Source organism: Durio zibethinus, chromosome 24 (genome assembly GCF_047325235.1).
Source record: "Durio zibethinus cultivar Kanyao isolate XHJ-2024 chromosome 24, ASM4732523v1, whole genome shotgun sequence".
Taxonomy (NCBI): Eukaryota; Viridiplantae; Streptophyta; class Magnoliopsida; order Malvales; family Malvaceae; genus Durio; species Durio zibethinus.
In genome coordinates, this window is record NC_143185.1 from 19,356,892 (window position 1) to 19,381,173 (window position 24,282).

The 24,282-nt window shown below is 32.1% G+C and overlaps 2 protein-coding genes across 12 annotated transcripts; both read left to right on the plus strand.

Annotated features, from left to right (window-relative positions):
- The first annotated feature begins 1,374 nt into the window (after positions 1-1,374).
- Positions 1,375-4,888, plus strand: LOC111317098 (floral homeotic protein APETALA 2-like). 9 transcript variants are annotated; one of them, XM_022919437.2, is made up of 10 exons: positions 1,375-2,245; positions 2,370-2,395; positions 2,556-2,586; positions 2,676-2,763; positions 2,903-3,048; positions 3,178-3,222; positions 3,477-3,568; positions 3,676-3,839; positions 3,947-4,168; positions 4,274-4,888. In XM_022919437.2, exons 1-10 carry the CDS (start codon positions 1,725-1,727, stop codon positions 4,472-4,474), a joined length of 1,536 nt encoding a protein of 511 aa, XP_022775172.1. In that variant the 5' UTR covers positions 1,375-1,724; the 3' UTR covers positions 4,475-4,888. The 9 variants fall into 9 exon arrangements, with proteins under 9 accessions (XP_022775172.1, XP_022775175.1, XP_089609467.1 ...); XM_022919440.2 differs by having other exon boundaries at positions 3,962-4,168; XM_089753341.1 differs by having other exon boundaries at positions 3,962-4,067.
- Positions 4,889-15,110: 10,222 nt separating this feature from the next.
- On the plus strand, positions 15,111-23,098 carry LOC111317099 (histone-lysine N-methyltransferase CLF-like). Of its 3 annotated transcripts, XM_022919443.2 has the most exons (18): positions 15,111-15,487; positions 15,963-16,064; positions 16,148-16,464; positions 16,818-16,979; positions 17,768-17,852; positions 18,065-18,214; positions 18,307-18,354; positions 18,448-18,519; positions 18,599-18,976; positions 19,061-19,320; positions 19,768-19,924; positions 20,026-20,249; positions 20,439-20,570; positions 21,243-21,339; positions 22,062-22,109; positions 22,197-22,325; positions 22,432-22,509; positions 22,652-23,036. In XM_022919443.2, the coding sequence occupies exons 1-18, from the start codon at positions 15,425-15,427 to the stop codon at positions 22,841-22,843; spliced, it is 2,694 nt and encodes an 897-aa protein (XP_022775178.2). In that variant the 5' UTR covers positions 15,111-15,424; the 3' UTR covers positions 22,844-23,036. The 3 variants fall into 3 exon arrangements, with proteins under 3 accessions (XP_022775178.2, XP_022775177.2, XP_022775179.2); XM_022919442.2 differs by having other exon boundaries at positions 18,599-19,320; positions 22,652-23,098; XM_022919444.2 differs by lacking the exons at positions 15,963-16,064; positions 16,148-16,464 and having other exon boundaries at positions 15,223-15,487; positions 18,599-19,320; positions 22,652-23,098.
- Positions 23,099-24,282: the final 1,184 nt, after the last annotated feature.

Below are 24,282 nucleotides of genomic sequence, written 5' to 3' on the forward strand. Positions count from 1 at the left end.
AAGTGAAACACGCGTAAAGGGAAGAGAGTGAAGAAGGAAGAAAGGGTGATAAATACGAGGAACAGCAGAAGCAGGCCATTGGTCGATGGTAGAACGAAAGAGGCAAAGGTGGCCCTCTTCCCTTGCTCTTGGATTGGACCTTTCTGGAAAGTTTTCCCTTTTCCTTACATTATTCTCATTTCCTTTTCTGTTACCAAACACTCACTCTCCCTTCGTCTCCTTGGCTTCTCTTGTATTTCACCACCTCAAAAAATCATAATTACTTGCCTCTTTTGCCCCTCCTCAGCAACTTACTGCCCCATATTAACGATAAAAAAAATTTAGCATTAATGAAAGACTCGTATAATTATTTTTAATCAATAATATTAAATAGATTTAAAATTTAAATTAATAAATTTATAAAATTTTTATTTTTTGCACAACAATTTTTTTTTTTTGTAAAAAATAATATGAATGAGTGAGTAACATGTTAGCTAATTAAGGCAATTGAGTAATTAGAATTATTTTAAGTCCATCGGCTGTCTATTTCCATTAATGGGTAATCTATAGAGACTCCAGAGAGAGAAGAAGAAGGAATGCTTTCGATTTGGTTAACGTGGGAAAGTTGAGTAAAGAAATTGATGGTTCTTTCTTTCTTTGCCCTTTTTTTTTTTTCTTTTTTTTTATCTCATCTTTTAATTTTACTACTATGATTTTATGATGCAGGTTTCTATGAATACCAATGACAAATTAAAAAAAAAGTATAGTTTTTTAATATGTAATTTTGTATAAAAATATTAAAAATAAATTATAATAATTAAATAAAACTCATACTTAATAAGTTAAAAAAAACTCAAAATCTTCCTTTTTGCCATTAAATATTAATTTTAAGATAAAAAAACCTGAAAAGAGTGAGAGAGAATCTAAACTTAGGTTCTGTTTAAATGGATATTAAGATTAATTATGATAAAATTAAAAATAATAATAATTATTATGATAATTGTAATTAAAAAAATTATTATAATTATAATCGAAAAAAATTAATAAAAAATTTATATTTAATAAATTTTATTTAAATTAATATTTAAATTTAATTAATGATATAATAAATTCAATCATATTACGTAAAAAATAAGATAAAATCCAAATGTATCCTTAATTACGGATGAAATTTTATTCAATTATTCGTAATCATTGAAATAACAATTTCCAGCCAGAGTCCCTGTGGTTTCAAAGAGAGAAAGAAACAAAGAAAGCAAAGCACAAAAAAAGGAAAAACAAGAAAAAAAAAACCCAAGTGGGAAAAACAAAAAATATAAAAGAAAAAAAAGTAATTAATAAGGGAGATTGTGAATGATTTTCACTATAAACAAGCACGTCTATGCTGTATTGGGCAGTCAGGTTTTTACAAGATCTCTGTCTTGGCCCTCCTTTTCCTTCCTTGCTCAGTTCTTCCTAGCTATGGTAACTTTTAGCTAAATCATAACTCTCCTGGGTTTTCTTTTTCTTTTTCGTTTTTTTTTTCAAAACCTCCTTCTTTGAATACTCAACCCTTCAGACATGTATTTTTTTTAGCTTTATATACAAAGAGAAAGAGAGTTTCTAGCTCTCTCAAAATTCTCGGGCTTTTTTTCTTTTTAATTCTTAAGAGAAGATAGTTATGATGGTTTTTTTAAGTTTTGTTCGTTGAATTATATAAATTTTATCAAGAACATAAGCGGAGAAAGTTGTGAGAGAGTGGGAAAATGTGGGATCTTAATGACTCTCCTGATCAGCCAAGAGACGATGAATCCGAGGGGTGTTCATCACAGAAAACTTCCATAGATGGAGATGAAGAGAAGGGTAAACGGGTCGGATCCGTTTCGAATTCAAGCTCGTCAGCTTTGGTGATCGAGGATGGATCGGAAGAAGAAGATGGAGAGAGAGTCAAAGCAGCTTTAAAGAAGAGAAGCAGCAAGATTTTTGGGTTCTCAGTGTCTCATGAAGAAGAGTCCATGGAGAGTGACCCGGGTCCTGTGACCCGGCAGTTTTTCCCTCTTGATCAAGACCCAGAAATGGGTGCCACTTCTGGCGGAGGTGGAGCAGGGTTCCCTCGGGCTCACTGGGTTGGTGTCAAATTCTGTCAGTCGGAGCCCCTTGCCACCGGTAAATCTGTTGAAGTTTCACAGCCGACGAAGAAAAGCAGGAGAGGACCTAGGTCAAGAAGCTCTCAGTACAGAGGTGTTACTTTTTATAGAAGAACCGGCAGATGGGAGTCTCATATTTGGTTAGTTTCTAATTCTTTCTCATTTAATCAGAACAAAGCCTAGAATTTTCTTTTCTCCTTTTTTTTTTTCCTTCTCGAGCCAATCAGAATTTAAGTAGTTTTGGATTTGTCATTTAACGTACAGGGATTGTGGAAAACAAGTTTATTTAGGTATGACTGTCTTTTTTTTTTTTGTCAGTTTTACTTAATTTTTTCTTTTATTTTAGTTTTTATCATTGATTTTTTAGACAAATTTTGTATTTGCAATTTTATGTTTCTAATGTGTATGAGATGGTTTTTTTTTTTTTTTGGGTTGCCTGTGATTATATAGGTGGATTTGACACAGCACATGCAGCTGCTCGGTGAGCTCTCAAGTCTCAACCTCAGCTTTTCTATTTTCCAAAGAAAAGAATAGCCAAAGGTTTAAGAAAATTTCCTTTATTTCTGGCAGGGCATATGATAGGGCAGCAATCAAGTTCCGGGGAGTAGAAGCAGATATAAATTTTAGTATTGAAGATTATGAAGAAGACTTGAAGCAGGTAAGACTTGAGACTGAGAGAAGATGAAAGAATTGCATAGTTCATGTTGTCTTGTCCAGCTTTTTTTTTTTTTTTTTTCTGTTTTTGCAATGGAAATCACATCTTTATAAAAGGGAAGATTCGTTTTGTTGTATTACAGATGAGTAACCTAACTAAAGAAGAATTTGTGCATGTACTTCGCCGACAAAGCACCGGATTTCCCAGAGGAAGCTCCAAATATAGAGGAGTAACTTTGCACAAGTGTGGAAGATGGGAAGCTAGAATGGGCCAATTTTTAGGCAAAAAGTAACAGTTTTTTTAATCCTTTTTATTAGCAAATCCATTTCCCAACTCCCAACTATTCCCTTCTGCTTTTCCTTCTGGTTTGTCTTCAATGTTCATTTCTTTATTGTGTAGTTGAATTTTTTTTTTCAGGTACGTTTATTTAGGCTTGTTTGACACCGAGATTGAAGCAGCAAGGTTCGTTTGTTACAATTTTTTTTTCTTTGGGGTTTATGTCACAGTTTTAAACTATAATAAAATATTCAATTAATACTATAATGGTACTCACTTTTATGGAAATTAGTTTTAAATGATCTAATACGCTGGTAAATAATCCTCCAGTAACATTAAATTCGAAGACTATGGACTTAACATAAGACAGTAAAAAGAGAAATTGATGCAAGTCTGGTGGGATTTGGTGGAGTTTTGAATTCTCTGGCCCCTTCTTGTAGGGCTTATGACAGAGCTGCAATTAAGTTCAATGGCAAAGATGCTGTTACCAACTTTGATCCCATCATATACGACAATGAGCTTAACTCAGGTGGTAAGTGAATTTGCCCGTACGGGATTATATTTAATTTTCTTTTCCGATCATTATTCATCACCCCTTAAGGATTTATTCTAAATTTTTTGTGCATGCTTATTGTTTAGAAACTTCAGGTAATGCTGGAGATGACAACCTTGACTTGAGCTTGGGAAATTCAACCCCAAAGCAAAACAATGTCGATTTTGTTGCTCAGAAGCAAATTGCTATGAGTGATCAGCATAATCTGATACCTGAAGCTGATTGGCAATATCGGGGATTTAGATCTAAGGTTGGTATAATTTCACATTATGATTAGAAAAAAGAATCTTATTCTTTTTTTTTTTTTTTACTTATTTTTTAGTAGTGATTGATTTCATTTTGCTGAATGTCTTCAAGCTAAACCCGCTGCAGGAACCGTGTAGAAGTGATGATGCTCATCACCGAAGGTCAGATGGATATAGCGAGGCAGAAACAATGCAGCTGTTGAGCCAAACCCACATTCAATCTCCAGCCTTAGGTAAGTCTGATGAAATGCAAAGATATGGACAGCTGAGGAGACCTGGAGAGAACCATATGTTTCACATTTTTCCTCCGCACGTTAATCCATCAACTTATCAGGTTTTTATTTACAATTAGGCTGATAATTGGTAATTTTGCTTGATTGGAGATTTATATATACTAGGAAAGCTCAACTAAATTTCTTTCACACATCGTAATTTTTAGATTCATTTTCCAAGCGGCAGCAATGGAAGCCGAATTGAGAGTGATCTGTCACTGTCTACCAGTGAATATCAACAATGGCAATCGGGTCCTCACCAATTCTTTGCAAATGCTGCAGCATCATCAGGATTCCCGTCCCAGATTAGACCTTCCCAAACTTGGCTGCAGAAAAATGGGTTCTACTCACTCATGAGACCCTCCTGACCCATCCAAAAGTAGCCATAAATCTTCACTAATTAACCCCCCTCTCTCACCTTGTTGGTTTTGTGAGCATGTGAAGATCAATGCTTTGAGATAACTCCCTTTTTTAATTTTCTTCCCTCTGCAACTTTCTTAGAGAGCCAAAGGGAAGAATTGCGGGAAATTATTGGAACGAGAAAAAAAAAAAAAAAACAAAGAAAAGAAAATTCCAGCACTCTTGGAGTTGTTGTTGTTTGGCATCGGTCAAACTAACAAACCAACGGAAACTTTGAACTAAATGTTCTGAGTTCTGACTAAAACTGCTGATCTTTTCTATTGTCTTTAATACAATTGCATTGCCGCACTATACAGCTGGCATTATTGTTGTACCCCATTTTCTATTGCAACTATAAATTATTGGTAGCTGCTTCTCTTTTATTAGTTTGTTTCTGACCCCTTGAGGAAAAATACTTGAGTTTCCCTATTGGAGTTACACAGCATTACCATGGATCGATTGATGAAAGAAAAAATAAGAAGGAAAATATAGCTAAAGATTCTGAATCAGAAAGGAAAACAAAGGGAGAAAATTGCATGTTTACATACAAAACTGGGAAAATTGATTTGATCTTGGAAATATCACTGGATGGTGATGAATAGTCACCCATCATTTGTGTCCTTTGAATCAGTTCTTTGAAAACAGAATCAGTCAGACATGGCTATAATGACGAGAGGGACTTATCAAGTTATCATCTTGACCCCCACTGCTTTTTAAAAGGACATTACAAGGGAAAAGAAACAGAGAGAGAGAGAGAGACCAAAAGGGTATTTGGGTAAGTGTATACTTTGGGTTTAACCCCTGTCCGTTTACGAGGAAAATGACTTTAAAAGGGTAAAAGAGGAGTACTGGTTCAATATCTTGGGTTTTACCCTATACAGAAGATCAAAAGAATAGAAATTGAGGCAGAGATTTTCATTGGCTATGGCCTCAGGAACTGATTTTTCAAGTCTAATAATTAAAACCTGCGAGGTGGAGTAGTGTACGAGGATAAAGGGTGTGTCTTGGCTTTAAATATGGATGGAAATTCCCCCCATCAGCTTTATTTTATTTTGGATGTGAAAAAAAGTTAATGTTATTTGATCAGTTCAATTGTGAATGATTCCATTATGTCCTTTTGCATTAAGATATAGAAACCCAATGAATAAAAAAGGAATTGTCATTTCGTCATCTGGGGCGTCAGTGTTAATTTTTTTAATCACTACCATATGGGGCAGAGGGGTTTTTGAAAAGAGGAAAATATTCTATAAGGAGAAAGGTCAAGGCCACCTTCTGTCATCATCACCATTATCCTGTAGAATTAAATATGCAGAATTATTTTTTTAAAACTCATTCATGCACATCTCCTTCAAATTGAACAGGCTTTGATAATTGAATGTTTTTATTTACATATATCTTTGTCAAAGTAGAGAAGAAAATGCTAACCCTAAATCAAAATTTCTATATGATGAACAAAGAAATCAAATAGTAATAAAAGAACACTTTGTTATCATATTTTTAATTATTAAAAGATGTCAAGGTGTATACATATAATTAGTCAAACAAATACTGTTGGCAAATTTCATGTAGAATTGTCTACCACTTTTTGATTTAATGATTAAAGAGATTTTGCGAAAACATGATTTTAATTTTAATCCATGATTTTCTCTCTTTTTTTCTTTTATAAGGGGGTTATGCTCTTTGTTGAAAAAAAAAATCATGTAGAACTGTTAGCTGAAAAAAAAAGCATTATGAGCATCACTTTTAGGTTTCATGTCAGAATCTCTAATCACATTTTGCATGTGATGAACTGTGAAGTGCTGCTGCAAAAATGTCAATGGGTCCATTTACAAGCTCTCAAGCAAAGAATCATCCCCCCCCCCCTCCCCCAAAGCTCCTTAAATCCTTAATACTTCCCTTTCTTTTTTTAGGCAGATCCTTATTATTCCCTTCTATCTCTCCCCCCCCCCCCCTTTTTTTTTTTTACATTCCTTTCTATATCATTATGTACCCAAGTAAAAGCATGATCAAATATAATGATATATGTTAACAGAATTGATATTTAATGATGTATGATTATTACTCCCAACGTATTAAAAAAATCAATTTGCAAATAAACAAAATTAAAATATGATTTGAATGTAAGTTGTAAGGTTTAAGCAATGGCAGCGAAGGGGATAAGAAGTGGACAAAAGCTCAAACTAATGCAAAAGCGAACAAAGATAGTCTGTCCAATAGCAGCTTAAACAGAAAAGACTCTCTCTCTATTTGTTCTTATTAGATCCTTTTCCTTTGCACTGGATCTACGAAACACACTGCCAAATCCTCAGACAGACAGATTCATGTCTTTGTTTTTTTTTTTTCTTTAACCCTTAACTCTCTTTCTTAACCATGTGAAGTTAAAAAAAAATGGAGTTGAACTAGTTGGTGATGGAGCAGTAGTGGGGAAAAAGTGCACGAAAATGAAAGCAAAGCAAAGGAATCGAAAAGAGTAAAAGAACCAAAGGGGTTTGCTGTGGGGTTAACTTTCTTTGCCTTCTAAAGTTGTGGCTTTCCGTTTATGGGATTTCTTCAACGGCTGCAATTTCTTCTGCTGTCGTTCTTGCAAAAAAGTCATCAATTAAAATTAAAATCATTCAAACACCCTTTCAGAAAATACTGATTTTCCTCCCTTCCACTTGTTGATTATTATTAGTATTATTTGAGTGGCTGATGAATGTGACTGTGACTGCGACTGGGACTTGACTTTGCACGCATTGGTCCCTCTTTGCACCTTTTTTTTCACCTAGGAAAAAAAAAAGACAATAATTTTGGTGCCGTTAATTGTTAGATCGCTTTCATCATTCATTCAGACAAACTACTCCTTTTGTTTTTCCCATTTTGCCATTACGCTCTCTCTCTTATCACTTCCACTCATTCTTTCCCATTCTCTCTTTCTCTATTCTTTCAGACACTTTCTATTTTTGGAATTCTATCTTGGTTTTGTTATATACACATATTTTCGCCACCTTGTCTACCATGCTAAAGCTTTTTGGTGTTAAGGCAATATCACATTATCCAGTTGGTGCTTTGACAGGTGGTTGGCTGTGATTGGTTTGTTTCCTTGGTTAAGATTCAAGATAAGCCAGGCTGAGGCTGTGAAAGCATTTTCTTTCCCCCACATTTTGCTTTTTGCTTGTTGCTATTAGAATTTGGATTAGGCTTTATCTTCCCATCTGCTGTCTTCAACCTCAAAAAGGCATAAAGTCAAGTTATAACATACCTATTCACAAATCAGATTACTTTGTTCACTCACTTCGGTCGAGTTTTAGATAAATATTTTCGAGTTAGACACAATTTTAAAATACTCTAAGTTATAAAATTGGTTGGATATTTTCTTTTAATTTTAATATAATTATATCCTTTTTCATATCTTAAAGATATATATCACTATATTAATGTCATATTCCTTTCACAACCAAACAATTTTTGGGGTCATTGATATATAATTCAAGCATCTTTGATTGTAATTTTTATTTTTTATTTTTTTATTGGACGTTGACAGTTTGAATCTTGATTATTAAAACAAAAGTTTAAATTCTATCAACAAAACGTACAATTACTACTGATAACCCTCGATTTCTTGTTACTATTGATATAAATTTCAATGTATAATGAGCTAGCCTTAGCTAGCGAGCTATCTTCCCAGCTCAAGATTTCAATTAAATAAAAAAAAAAAAAGGTTCAAATTCTTTTCCTTGGACTTACGTTAAACAGTTGGACCACTTAGAAAGAAAGTGAAAACCTTTTTGATTAGTAAAACACCTAGAAATAGAAGGCAGACTAGCTCTCATGGTCCCCCTTTTGGCTACTAACATGAATTTCTTTTCTTTCTATGCACAGGCATTACAAGGAGGAAAGGTTTTAATCAATTACGACTTCTTTTACATAATAACACATATAGTTTTTCTCCGTACACCACTAACTTTTTTCTTTCAAAATTAGGTTACAATTGTGAAATCAAGTGTTTTGTTTAATCTTTATCCTTTTTTATATTGACAATTGAATATAGGCGTCAAGGTTTAAATTTCAATTTTATTAAAAATTTATTATCCACTTTAAATGTATAAATTGTTTGGATTAAATCTCAAATTCATATATATATAACCAGCCTCTCATGAATTTCATTTCTAGTTCGTATCAGCTGCTGAATATGGAACCTGGCAAACATGGTTGTTATTTTCACCTTTTTCAGGGAATAGGAAGCAACGAAAAGAAAAAAAAAAACCTTTGTAAAATCAAATAAACAACAACATAAACTTATTATATATATTAATCATGTGAAATTTGCCGACACATGACCATGCATCTGTTGATGTATACTTCTTTTTTTACAACAAGCAATTGGAATGAACAAAAACAAAATAAAATAAAATCTTATGAAACTCGGCTGCTTTCATATAAGATTAATGGTTAGGTTTTTTTATTATTAACTTTTGCATTGACAAAAAAAACTGTAGCAACCTGTCAAAGGAGCAGGCGAGTGCCACAACAGGAAAAGAAGAAAAACAATGAAGTAAATGCAATTCAGGGCTTTTTTTTTTTTCATAATTTCAATTATTAATAGTGTTTAGGAGTCTTCCCTAGTTTGGAAAGATTGTTGATTTTGTGATTTTTTTGAGGTGAGGTTTTAAAGTGGCCACGACAATCCCAATCATCTTTAGCCATTCGTTGCCCTTTAGGTGGTATTAATGGGGAATGTGGGTTTCAAGAACTGAAATGAAACGATAACTACTTGTTTGGTTTATGCCTCCCTCTCTCTCTCTCAATATTTTTTTCCCTATTTACAGGCACCCATATTGTACAAGAAATATGTGCAAATTTTAATTTGGTACGTAGCTAATTAAAGGGCTACTTTAAATTTTAATTTGACACCACCTTATTTATAAACTATATAACCCACAAGCCTTACAGTTAATCTAGTTGATAAAAAAATTATTTTTTGTTGTCAATCCAAATTCGATTCAATCTTTGTATTAAGAACTTTAGAAATAAAATTTAAATCCAACAAGTTGTTGTAAGCAAATACTTTCTGAAAAATTATGTCAAAGAAAAGCTTATAACTAATATATATATATATATATATATATATATATATATAAATAAGACAATGTTATAATTATCTGAAAAAAGAATAGGTTGAATCAGTCCGAATAGAAACAATATGGTGGAGACTATAGTCAAAATCAATTTCAAGTTTAAGGACAACATTTTCTTTGGACAAATTTGTATTTTTCCTTAAACTATAATCTCATTTATTTCAGAATTGATTTTCATATAGATATAATATAATAATATAAGGCTTCTTGTTCTAAAGAAAATAAGTACATGTTTGTGAGTATGTGTATTTACTTAGAAATCCCCTTAATGAATTAAAAAAAAATTATTTTCCTTGATTTTTGATGCAAATTATTCCTCCATGAGTTTTGAGTTCTTTGGCATTGAAAAATAAATTATAAAATTACTAATTTTAGATATTAAAGTTGATTTTAGAATAAAGAATTTCGAATTTAAATCTCAATTATATGATTGTCGAGGGAATCCATGGAAAAATATGGATAAAAGAAAAAAAAATCCAGTTGTCTTGCAGTTTCCTCTGAATTGATTTTGCAGGTTAATCCCATTGTTATGTTTATAAATTGCATGGTTGAAGCATAAATGTGACAAATTTTAAATTATCCCTTTTTATTATGTTAAAAAATTGAAATTAAGTAACAAAATTTGATCCTAAATCTTAAAATTAATTTCTTCTACAATCATCTAAACTTTTTACAGTAAAATTAAGTAATCGACAACTTCATTTACAGCATGATTTTCATGTAATAATTAGCGTGGAAAAGACATATATAGACCACTAAATTAGGTTAAATATGTTTTGGAATATGTCAAAAGACCCAAATTATTCAATCAAGCAAAATTTGACTTTGCTCCTTCATCCATAACCATATATATTATCCCTGTTTTATCTGTTGATTAACTTTATTTAAAATAAACAACTAAGCTATTAATAGAATTTTAATTCAGTGGTGTTGTAATCAATTTCAAAACTGAAAATCTCTTTCCAAATATGGGTGATTTTCAGTATTCACTTATAAGGAGGGTGAGTAATAATGGTGGCAATGTCAAAAAAGCAGCAGCCTAAGAAAAAGAAAATTTAGAAAACCTTTTCTAAAATAAGCAAATGGTTGGTTTAAAACGTTTTAAATGGTTAATCCTGGTTATGGTTTCTTGATTATGACTTTAAGCATTGTTGCTTGTTATGGAATTTGCAGTGAACCCTTTTCCTTAATTCAAGAATCTTTTAGTGATCAAAAGCATTCACTTTAACTCATCAGCCAGTCTTGAAGCAAGCTCCATGAACCAGTTTCGTTGAAGCCCTGAATAACCCAAATGATAGGCCGAGTTAGCAGAAGAAATGGATTTAATGTCAATTCAAGCAAGTTCGTAGAAAAGAAATGATTATTCGAAGATTTCAGCATGTCCAACAAGTTGTCTTTGAATCCTTATTTTTCCCTTTTCTGGTTTCCAACACATTGGTAGGCTTTCAGTCCACAAGATGTCATCTTTTTGGCTCATAAAAATTTTCCAGTAAGACAATGTTCTGGTGAAAGGGTAAGGGTGATAATAGTTTGAATCGAACTCGGTTTGATTTTTCCGATTATACATGGTACTATTATAAATTTTTAAAATATATCATATCTGAACCGATTTTTTTATAAAACCGAGTCAATCTAAATCGCATTCTGCCGTGTTGAGATTAAAAACAAATCCAGTCCAGTGCTTTGGGAAAAGAATTCTAACTTGAATTAGGTAGAAGATTTGGAGAATTGAAACATGTTCAGGGCTTGAAAGAAAACTAGAATACGAAACTGATAAATGCTAATTGCTAAAAGGTTTCAAGACTTGGCAGCCATAACTCTGAAGTATTGTGAATTGCCAACTTTGGATGCATATAAAATGTGAACCTGATAGTTCCAATCCAATGAACATTTCATCCCTCCTTTTCATTTAAAGAGGGAAAAAGAGTGAAAATCTTACGTTCAAACCATGTTTCATCGTAGTATTAAACCTTGTCATCTGGCCGAGAATCATCAAGGTTCTTAATGCTATCACTAGAAGGATCCTGTTCACATGTCTTCTTTAAAGCTTCTTCCTAGTGTTGTTCACTGTTTCCATTTTTCATCATTACCTAGATAAGTACCTTATATGTCAAAAAACTTGAACTCTTTAAACATCATAGAAAGCAAAAGCAAATTGAAACCTCAGCAAATGTCAAGCAGACATCAAGTAAAAGAATCAGATTTACCAGAGATAATGGAATCATATATCTATCTTCCTGTTTATAATAATTGACAAAGATTACAGATATTAAATGCAAAGGAAGAATGCAACAAAATCTCCTAGCAGTTTTACCGCAGTTCCGTTCTACGTAAAAAAAAAAAAATCTTTCCAACTCATGTCCGCCATGAAAATCTTCACATATGCCAGATTCATAAATCCGCAAATGCACACAACGATGTTTTGATGTAAATATAGCGATAATAATAAGATTAAGTATGATAGTTGAATGTTATAGTTGAAAATCTTTTTATTTTTTAATTTTACATTGAGACAATCGATTGTCCAACATAAAATAGCCAACTGCACTGGAATCCAATGAATTACTGTATCTTTTCCCCTCTAGTAAAAAATTGGAAGAGCAGTTCAATTGAGATCTTTCAACGATATCAATGCGATGGAATCCAAATGATGTAATGTAAAAAAAACTAACACAATTGTTTGAATAATTAATTAAAAATCTAATTAATGTTGCTAAATAAAATATATGATTTTACTTTTATATGTAAAAATCAAATTAAAAAATCATTGTATATACTAATTGATATTCTTGATGTATTACGAATACAAAGCTCCTGAAGACCATAAAACTTTTCTTTCTTTAAATTCTCAATGTTTATGTGCAAAGAAACAAAAGAAAAAGGAAACCAAAAGCAATAAAGGGAATTCTAGATGTTTATCCAAACAAGGAATTATAGCTTTTGTAGTACATAATTCAAATCAGACTGTAGGAATCATTCGAGATATTAATCATATATAAAAAATCATAAAGTTCATGATTCTTTTTTTTTTATTTAAATATATAAGTTCAAATTTGATTTTTTTTCATTACTTTTTATTTTATTATTTTTAAAACATTTTTAATCGCTCTTCGCAGACATGAGTATGACTTTTAGCAGTAAATTTTACATATATATATATATTTAAATGATGATTTAAAAAGTATTTAGAAATAAGGAACACAAGATAATGGAGATGTAACTGATGATTTAAAATGCATTTGGAAATGTTGAACACAAAATAATGGAGATGAACCCAATTTGTTCAAATCCTCCTTTTTCAAAGTCAATAAGTAAACACAATTTCATATATTGAGTTTTGCATATTTAACATTAATTAAGAAAAATTAATGAAATTTAAATAAAAATTCATGCACACCTTGTCTTCAACATCATTTCATAAAACCATAATTATTCCATTTAACACGTTTGATAATGAACCATTGTATTCTTGGATTTGCTTATTTTGACTCCAATTTTGTTGTATTTCAATTTTCAAATTCAAACCTTCATTAGTCAACATTAGTTGCCACAGTTTTTTTTTTTTTTCTATTTTTCCCATTTTTTTTACTAATATTCTTTTAAAATTACATTTATAATCTAATATTACATTCATATAATCAACAGTTATATTACTAAATAATCAACTAATAAATTATAATTTAATTAAATATTTAAATCCACATAAAATCTTAAAATTTTATTAGTATTTGTTTCTCACATCATATATATATATAAAATTTACATTAATAAAAGGGTTTAGATAATTCACTTGTTTATTAGACATGACAACCTTATAAATCACTTAATATCGTTACATAAAATAATAATATTGGAAATAAACCTAAATGTTCATGTAGATGTCCTTTGTCTTTGGCTTCAACAAATACCACTCGCGATTCACATGTTCAAAGTCAATTTAAGTGTGCCCGAAAATGATTGTTAATTTATGTTCTTTTGATTGCTAAGAATTTTTTGGTCAATGCTTTGTTTTTGAAAGAAAAAAGAATTGTTCAAAGGCACGTTTGGATGGACGGGTAGTGGTAATATTAGATATTATTATAATAAAATTAAAATTTATGGAAGAGATATATGTTTTAATATAAATATAGCAATAATAATGAGATTGTGGTGCCGGTAATGAGTGATTAAAGTGTTTAAGGTCATTTGATACAAAAAACTTATTAAAAATATATATATATAACTTACAAAAAATGTGAGTAAAAGCTCGATATTGATATTAGATAGCAATAATAAAAATTGGTTACTAAGATTAAATTTTATGAGATACAAAAATTTCATTCTATGAATTCTAATTAAGGATTAAAATTGAAAAAAAAGTTCACTTCTTGAAGAAATCTATTTAAGAGATATAAAACTTTAGAATAATCTAAAAGATTATTTGATGATAAACAAAACTCTAATTTTTTAGTACAAAGCAATGATTGAATTTAAATAAGCTTAAAACATCCCTCAAAAGCACTCAAGGGTTACTATTTCAAGGTTGTTAAATTGATGGGATTGCCTTTTACTTTGTTTAGCAAAAGTTATGTCCAAAATCATAAAATTTGCACATGAACATAATAAACTATATTATGAACACAATTAATTACCTATGTGAACATAAGAGGTTCAATACGAACACAATTAACCACCTATGTAAACACGATAAGTTGCAATATGAACACAATTAGTCGTCCATGTAACACAAGATGTTGTAGTATGAATATAATTAGTAGTCCATGTGAACACAAGTTATAGTATGAACATAATTTCTCTAATGCAGCTCATATGATTTCTTTATTTATTTAGTTGATTAAGACCAAAGATAGACTCTCTTTAGCTTTGGATAAATCCTTTTTAACCTTAACCTAAATTGTAAAATGTAAAAACACTCCAATGTTAGATTGAATATGATAGTTGATCATTTTATCAAAGGTAGTTGATTATTATAATTGAAATTTTTTTTATTTTTTTTAATTGTAGATTAAGACAATCGATTGTTCTAAATAAAGTAATCAATTGTACTATAATCCAATGAATCACTAGATCTTTTTTTTAAATTAAAATTTAAAAGAGCAATATAATTAAGAGCTTTCAATTAGATCTATATGATGGAATGTAAGAATGTTTAAACTAAATAAACTAAAACAATTGTTTGAATAATTAATTAAAAATTTAATTAATGTTAGTAAATAAAATATATGGTTTTATTTTCATATGTAAAAATCAAAATAAAAATTCATAGTACTAATTGATATTCTTGATGTATTATAAAAACAAAGCTCTTGAAGACCATAAAACTTTTCTTTCTTTAAACTTTCAAAGTTTATGTGCAAAGAAAAAAAATAGAAAAAGAAAAAGAAAATAAAAAGCAAAAAAAGGAATTCTAGATGTCTATCCAAACAAGGCATTGTAGTTGTTGAAGTTTTCTACGGTATATAATTCAAACCAGATTGCCATGTTTCTTTCCCCCCAAAAATTTATTTTACTTTTGTAACCCCAATTTATTATTTTATTGGAAATTAAAATTGTCATAAAATTTCCCAAATTAAAAAACTCTTAAGACAAAAAAAAATTAAAACCAAAAGCCGAACACCCAACCCGAAAAATTAAGAGAGGGAACGAGAGATGTTGCAATTAGGGTTTGAAGCTTGACCCGCCAAATCTTCTCAACCCTAATTTTCTCGGTTTACTCAGCCAGCATTGCCTTCTTATGAATTGGATCCCGATCCGGATCCTCAAATTTACTGTTTCCGACTCGAACCGGCTTTCTCTCCGAAAATGGCGGCGAAATCTTCGCTTTCTGCTTCGGTGGATAGATCGGAGCCTCCTAAGGACTCCTCGGTAACTCTCGCCTTTTCAGTTTCGTTTTTCTCTCTCTGACATGTGTAGATGATTCTTTTATTTCGTTCTGATTCTTGTTGAACTATTTTTCTCTGACTTATTTTTTCAACTTTTTTTTTTCTGAATTCTGGACTTATTTGATAGAAGGAAATAGCTGCATTTTGTTAAATTTAGCTGATTGTAATTGAATTTAATTTGATTAAGTAATTTGATAGTTTATTTTGTTTTTTATGGATTATTACGTCATTAATATATAGTTTATAACTGACAAGTTTATAAGCAGAAAATGCAACAGAAACGGATTGATTTTAGGATTTGTTTGTTAGGTCAATTTGTTCTTCTTTTCCTTTTGTTGAATTAATTTTAAAATGTCTTTGTTGAAAAATTGTTTTTTGTATATGTTTCTCTCTCGAATTGTATATAATTTTATCGTCCTACATTGGTAAGTTTGCATTGCTTTTTTAATTTTACACAGATGACACAAATTGAAGAAAATACATCGACTGTTAAGGAGGTTTTATCGGTAATTGATTCATTAAAGAAGCAAGTTTCAGCGGACAGATCTGTTTCTGTAAAGGTGCATTTCTAGGTTATCTAATTATTCATTGGCTTAGATAATGGTATATATGCTAATCAGTTTGACTTCATTTTAATTTCCAGAAAAGATTGGAAGAAAACAGGCAAAAATTGGGTGGCATAACAAACCTCTTTTATAAATTGTCAAATGAACGAAGAAGCAATTTGATTAGTGATGCTGATAGTGTTTCAGATCTATTGACAAAGAGGCAAAAAGATGCACTTGGTATGCAAAATGGTCTTGACATAAGTAATGGGGATAAGGATAATCATAGCTGTCAAGAACCTTCTACAGCAGTTCTTATGGGATCTAGTATTCCAGTCAAGAATGCTGTTCGTCCCATTAAGCTTACAGAAGTGAAAAAATTACCTCCTTATACTACATGGATATTTCTAGACAGGTTTGTGAGGTTAACTAGAATATTTGTCTGATTTTCTTGTTTTTTATATTCTTACTCTGTGTATTTATATATAGAGTGCTATTAAAAATGTTTGACTTATATGTTTCTAAAATGCCACTTGTGTTCATCTAATTTTAGAAAATTGATATGAAAAATTGAAGGATTTGCTTTTGGGTAAAACATGCTTTTGTTTGATTGCTGATTTTTGGCATTTATCTTTGAATTTCTATAAAAACAGGTAACCTAAAGTGAACCTTTTTGTTTGTTTAACTTGAATTGTTTTCCTTATCTTTTGAAAAAATTTAATTTTTCTTGTTTGAGTTATCAGTTAATTTTCATTTCTTTGGCTATAGAAATCAAAGAATGACAGAGGATCAATCAGTGGTTGGTCGAAGAAGAATCTACTATGATCAAAGTGGTGGTGAAGCACTTATCTGCAGTGACAGTGAGGAGGAAGTAAATGAGGAAGACGAGGAAAAAAGAGATTTTGTGGAATCTGAAGATTTTATTCTTCGGTTGGTATAATCATATTATCTATTGTGATCATAATCCTGTTTGTGTTCTCTTTGTCTTCTTTTTCCTATCTTGAAGCATATTTTGTTGCTTTTACTTCCTGTTCTTGCGGAGAACCTGGAAATAGTCTCGAAAGATGTATAATTTCTTTATTTGTTGCTATTTTCTGCTAGCAGTTAGAAAATTATCCATGTATAAATGATGTATTTTAAATTTTAATGACAAAATATACATAATCTATTTAGTTTTGAATTAATAATTGTAGAAAGGTTGATAGTTACAGGATGCCTTACAAGATTGTGAAAAACGCGGGGTAAGAGATCAATTATTTTGAAAGGAAAATTAGGGGTGAAGAAAACTTTTCTGCAATCTTTTGGATGTTCTGTTGTTTTAGGGGTTTCTTTGCAACTTTTGGCTGTTTGACATGTTAATTAACTTAGTTAACTTTTTTTTTATGGAAAATAAGTGGATTTTTTTTTTCTGAAAGGAAAAACAAGCTTAGTTAATTATGCTACTTTGTACCAAATTCAAATATCCTTACATGGTTACAAAAATTATTGTATTTACTGCATGAACCAATAACTATCTCTACAGGATGTTTCAAACCATGTTGTATGAAACTTAATTGATACTGCATTCATGATTCATGTATCTTCCTGTTCTAAAAATGTTCATATTGATTTCATGGACCTATAAGGCTATAGCATATCTTACAAGGTTTCTTAAAATTGTTATCCAAAGATCCAATTATAGGTAATAATTATGCATCATCCTGTTATATAATTGCCAGCATGACCATCAAGGAAGATGGTTTGTCTGATCCGGTACTGGAATCGCTAGCACAATGTTTATCTAGAAGTCCATCTGAAATCAAGGTATGCACCCTTGCTGGAAATTGCAGTGTTGGCCTTTGATTTGTTTTATACTGGCCCTTTTTGAGCAACTAAGCTCCTTTCAATGGGATTGTTTTCTCTCCTGTTTGTTTTCTGATAAAACTGGTCATAGTGTAAACTTTGGTCCAGCTGTTTCCCATTCTCTTTGTGCTGGCTTTACAGAGATATGAAACACCATCAAACATCTTATACAGGCAAGATATGAAAGACTTATGAAGGAGGAGAAGGATGCTGGGGCCTCCCAGAATGGGGGTATTGAAGCACAAAATTGGAATTCCTTTCTTGAAAAAGATCTTGAAGCAGCTCTTGATTCTTTTGACAATTTATTTTGTAGACGATGCCTTGTAAGCACTTTTCATGCTCTTATCATCTTCTGTGTTGCTTTTTGTTGTCTTCTTTAATTGTATCCTTTTTTTTTTTTTTCTGTATTTGGCAGGTCTTTGATTGCAGATTACATGGATGTTCTCAAGACCTTATCTTTCCTGTGAGTTGGTCATGCAATTCTAATTATTTAAAATTATCCGAGTATGTTGCTCAGCTCCTAGATTCTTATTTTCTTAATACATTATATTGTCAGGCTGATAAACAACCTCCATGGAACCATCCAGATGAAGAAAATGCACCGTGTGGCTCACATTGCTATCGTTCGGTATATTTTTGGCTGCTCTCTTGTCTCTTTAAAAGTTGAATTCCATATATTTACACAGGATCGAATTGTTTAATGGTAGGTACTGAAGTCAGAAAGAAATGGCACAGTTAGCTCTCAGATAAATACCGAAGAAAAGTCAAACTCTTCATCTGATGGTGTTACGGCACGAATGCCATCCCGTAAGAAATCTTCTGGTCCATCTGGTAGGAGGAAGGTAAAGTCTTGCCAAAGTGAAAGTGCTTCATCCACTGCTAAAAATCTTTCAGGAAGTAGTGACTCAGAGATTGGACCTAGGCTTGAAGGCTCCTCACCAATTCCCCAGTTATCATCTTCTAAGAATAAAATTGCTGGAAAATCTGGAATTTTCAAGAGGAATAGCAAGCGAGTAGCTGAACGTGTTTTACTTTGCAGGCGCAAGAGGCATAAGAAGATGACAGCTTCTGATTCTGATTCTGTTGTGAGTGGAGGTGTTTCTCCTAGAGATATGAAACTCAGGTCTAATGCACAGAAAGAAAATGAAGATACTAAGTCTTTTTTGCAGAAGAATGTGAAATCTCCAAATACAGGAAGGTCTAGAAGGAAAGAGTGGCCATTAAAGGAGGGAGTGCAAGGAGAAGTTTCCGAAGTTCCTTCTAGTGAGACTATTAATGATTTGGCTTGGAGTAATAGCAATGATGGCCTGAGAAAAGAAGAGTTTGTGGATGAAAACTTAGGTAAACAAGAACTAAGTGATCATAAATCTTGGAAAGCTATCGAAAAAGGTCTTTTTGAAAAAGGTGTGGAGATTTTTGGCAGGAATAGGTTAGTTTATGGAGTTTACAGTGCATTTTAATGAATTCTTGCTTTCTCTGTTATATTGAATTGGCTTTTATATACACTAGATAGAATCCACGTTGATTAATTCTATGAAAGCTGTTGCCTGCTTATTTTTAATTTTATGTAAAAGAATCTACCATCATCAAATTCAATGGATTGGTAGGTATTTCCAATTCTTTTTCTATAGGTCTTGCTGTAAGTGTTTGTTAAAAGTAGCAGTTATGATATTAATTTTCTTTCCTCCTTTTTCTCAAAATTCAGACAATCATCAGGACTTGTAGTCTAAGAGTTCCTTTATGTAGTTTTTGAATCACCTCTCTTATTTGCTAGTAACACTAAATGTTTAAGATTTTATTTGCACTAATATCTTTCGGGTTTCCTTCCAGTAAATCGATTCTCCTTCTAATTACAGTTTATTCTTTGTCATGCCAGCTGTTTGATTGCCAGGAATCTTTTAAATGGATTGAAGACATGTTGGGAAGTTTTCCAATACATGACCTGCTCTGACAATAAAGTGGCTTGTCATGCAGCTGATGGTTTTATATCTCTTCTTGAAGGGTATTCCAAGTTTGACCTTAATGGAACCATGGTTAGTAATTAATTTGACCTAGCTTTGCAGGTTGGACATGAGGACCTTTTTGACTCTGTTTTCTCATTCTCTTCTTTTTCTTTTTTTTTTAATAACTCTAGGGAAATAATGAAGTAAGACGGAGATCAAGGTTCTTACGTAGAAGGGCTAGAGTCCGTCGTTTAAAATATACCTGGAAATCAGCTGCATATCATTCAATTAGGAAAAGGATTACCGAGAGGAAAGATCAGCCATGCCGGCAGTATAATCCGTGTGGTTGTCAAACAGCTTGCGGAAAGCAATGTTCTTGCCTTTTAAACGGGACCTGCTGTGAAAAATACTGCGGGTGAGCTGTTATTTTTACAGCTGAATTGCGTTGAAAATATTTAATCAATTCATTCCTCAGGCCTTATCAATTTTGGCTGCTTTAGATTTCTTTGATCTTGATATAGATTTATGTTTATCACATGCATTGATGATATCTTGATGCTGATCCATGTATTCTCTTTCTCCTGGCATTTGCACGTTTATATAGATGTCCTAAGAGTTGCAAGAATCGATTTAGAGGTTGCCATTGTGCTAAAAGTCAATGTCGAAGCCGTCAGTGCCCATGCTTTGCTGCAGACAGGGAATGTGATCCAGATGTTTGTAGAAACTGTTGGGTCAGGTGAGCTCTGACTCTGATTTTCCCTTTTCCTTCTCGTGTCACTTGGCAGCCTTCAATGGGGAAAAATGGATGTACACCTGCACCTAAAAATATTCTAAAGTAGCATTGAAAAGAGATACTAATTTTAGTCGGCATCATTGCTGTTAATTTTATATGTTATGGGTCTTTTGTCTTGGGAAAGGATTATGTTAACTTTGCCTGTGATATAGCTTAATATGCTTTCCAATCGATTTTGGAGATCTTACATGCTTCCATATCGTTTATTTATGCTATTTGACATCTATTTACTATTAGTTCACTACTAATTCATAAAAATATCTATAACTAATTCTTGTTAACATAATAAAATTTCTTATAAATGCACCTAGTATTGCATGAGAGTAACTTATTGGCATCTTGAATCAAAATGTAGTTTCAGCTACTAGTGCCTTGTCTACTTTGGCCTATCCAAAGCAAAAGGTCTTTATATGTTCTTTTGCAGTTAGAAGTGTGTCTGGATTTAAAATTTTGGGAGTAGCTGAATCAGATCAACGCTTGTAATGGTCAATGAGCTCCTCATTTTGATTCGTTATTTTTTATTTTTAAATCTGAAGTTATTACTTGGATGGTGTTTTTCTGTTCCAACTTTCCATATTGCTTCTAGGATCTGATCCTTTGAAATTGGCATTGCAGTTGTGGTGATGGCACTGGTAGTCTTGGGGTTCCTCCACAAAGTGGTGACAATTATGAATGCAGAAATATGAAGCTTCTTCTCAAACAACAGCAAAGGGTAATGGTGTCTGTTCCATCTCGTTTAGTTGCCCCTTCCATTTAGATAAGTGCATGTGTATGGGTGCGGATATGCTTCAATATATAGTTATTTAATGTTTAACTAATCATTGAATCAATAAGTGCCCCCTTGTTTTGAAATAGGTGTCCTGTCTTACAAGTATTAAATTCCTTAATGTTTTGTTCACTCAGATATGTACATCAAATGTTTTTTAACTGGCTAAATCAAAGGGGAAATGTTCTAATTTTTTCTTCAACAACTCTTTAGAAGTATTGATATATCAATCTCATTTATAGTTTCCAGATATGGAAGATGACTGTTAAAATATAGTCCGTTCTGGTGTGCTTGTTTACCTCAAAAGATGAATAGTGATTGCATTTGGGCCTTGAAGCACCTGGAAGTGACAATAGGGATAATAAATTTTATTTGTCGTACAACGGTATCTTATAGAAAGCATGCAAGAAGCCTCATGGTTATCCAAGGCGAAGGGTGATATGCTTTGGATTTTGTAGGGTGGAGGGGAGGTTGGAGGACAAGGACATTTGTATTGGCTGAAAAAATAAATAACAAAATTCATTTATTTAACTTTTAGAACATAAAAAAAAAAGTGCCTGTCTTTTTATGCTTATTCCGTGTGTGGGATAGGCATTGTAACTGACACCAGAAAATTATTAAAGTTTCATATCTGTTGTTGACAAGGCTTGCCTGCCATGTATGTACAGGTCTTGCTTGGAAGATCAGATGTTTCTGGATGGGGAGCTTTCTTGAAGGTAATATGGGGCCTCTCAACCTGAAGTTGCCCTTAAGTTGTGTTTTTCTATTTTCCACTTACTGTTTAATTTTTGACCATCCTTCAGAATAGCGTTGGCAAGCATGAATACCTTGGTGAGTACACTGGGGAGTTGATTTCACATCGGGAAGCAGATAAGCGTGGAAAGATATATGACCGTGAAAATTCCTCATTTCTCTTCAATCTAAATGATCAGGCATGCCCTTTCATTTTTTTACTTTTTTTTTTTTTTTAAGGATGCAATCCCTTCTCTCTTTCTATATTCTTAGCTAATGTTGATTCCTTGATTCTGTCATTTTCAGTTTGTTCTTGATGCTTATCGAAAGGGTGACAAATTGAAGTTTGCCAACCATTCTCCCGATCCTAATTGTTATGCGAAGGTAACATTAGACTGCCTTTTTCATGCAGTAAAGACGATGTTGTCTTCTGCAGTTTTTATATTGTTTGTAGAACGTGTGGAGGTCCATTAAAATGTTTTTGCCATTTATTATTTTATGCTCAAGCTGAACCATTGTGTTGCAGGTCATTATGGTTGCAGGGGATCATCGGGTGGGTATATTTGCCAAAGAACGAATTAATGCGGGGGAGGAGCTTTTCTATGACTATCGTTATGAGCCTGACAGAGCACCTGCTTGGGCTAGAAAGCCCGAGGCATCTGGGACCAAAAAGGAGGACGGTGCTCCTTCAAGTGGACGAGCTAAGAAGCTTGCTTAACCTGACCATTTATATACATCCTAAATTCAAAATTTTTTACCATTCTTTCACAGGTAGAAGGATCATTCTCATTGATAGATGATAGGAAAGGTGAATGAATGTTCTCTCATTTTGTTGGGGAGGCGGCCATTGCCATCTCCACTGATAACTTATTTGATTTTATTGCCTTTTAATTCATTTTTATTCCAGACTAGACCGTGTTCACTTACACTGGAAAGATGTCAATGGATTAATATGACCTCACTTGACATGAAATCATCAAAGCAAGGCTCTCCGCCCAATGTGTCACGAACTTTTTTTTTTTTTTTTTGTCGGGATTTTCCCTTTGGGGTCTTTCCTTGATGAAGTGCACATTTTCTAGAAAATGCAGATGGAGTGATATTTATTACTTAAATAAATTAAATTTATTCTGGTTTGCTCATACAAGTAAGTCTCATTTATGGTTGAATATGGTGTTTTTGGATGTCTTAGTTGGGACTAAGGTGAGATTGAACAGAAAGATAGTTATAACTTGCAGCTAGAAAATACGCTTAGGGGGTATCAGAGTTGTTATTTTGGGATGCGTTTTAACGTTCTAAGTCAATATGATGCCTACACTAAGGTAAGAAAATAAAGAAGATGAAGATGATGAACTGCATGAGAGAAGTTTCAGTGAAGGAAAAGTTAAAGAGTGTGTTAGGTCTAGTTTGTGTTATCTTAACTATATGATTTTTCATTTACTTTTTGCATGAGATCAATGATAATGCTCTTATGGAGGTAGTTGATGAGATGTCTGAATGGAATTTGAGAAGAGTTTACATGAATAAATAAGAATTGCATTTAATGATTCAGACAAGCTGGATGTTGGTGGATCAATTCTAATACGACTGTTTTGACAAGTTATCGGGGGGACTTTGAGTGTATCTATCCTTTGAAGGTTGAGCCTAAGTGTATTTTATCTAGGTGATTCAAAAATCCCACTATATTGATTAAACTTTAACTATTCATTAATTGACTTAGACGTAAAATAATATATTCTTTTGCCTTCTAGACTATTAAATTACAATAAATGAATAATCATTTCGTATCAATTAAAATGAAGTTATTATTAAATGATTGATTTAATTTAGATTGAATAACTTATTTACTTTTAAATTTTTCATAAAAAAAGAAAAAAGTGATGTTACCTTTTCAAGTGAGCATTTAAAATTGTTACTTAGCTTCTTTAAACAAGTGTCGCACATTGTTATGACCGAAAAATTTAGCCCTAACGGTAATGGAGAGTGTAGAGCAACTTAAGAAGGTAAGTAAATCAAATATAAATTATTTTTATTATTATTATTATTTATATAATATGAATATTTAAATTATATTCACCATTATTTATTTAATGTCATAAATAAACATAAATAGACTCTGTTCAAAGTGTTTGTAAATGTCTTCATTCATTTATCTTTTTA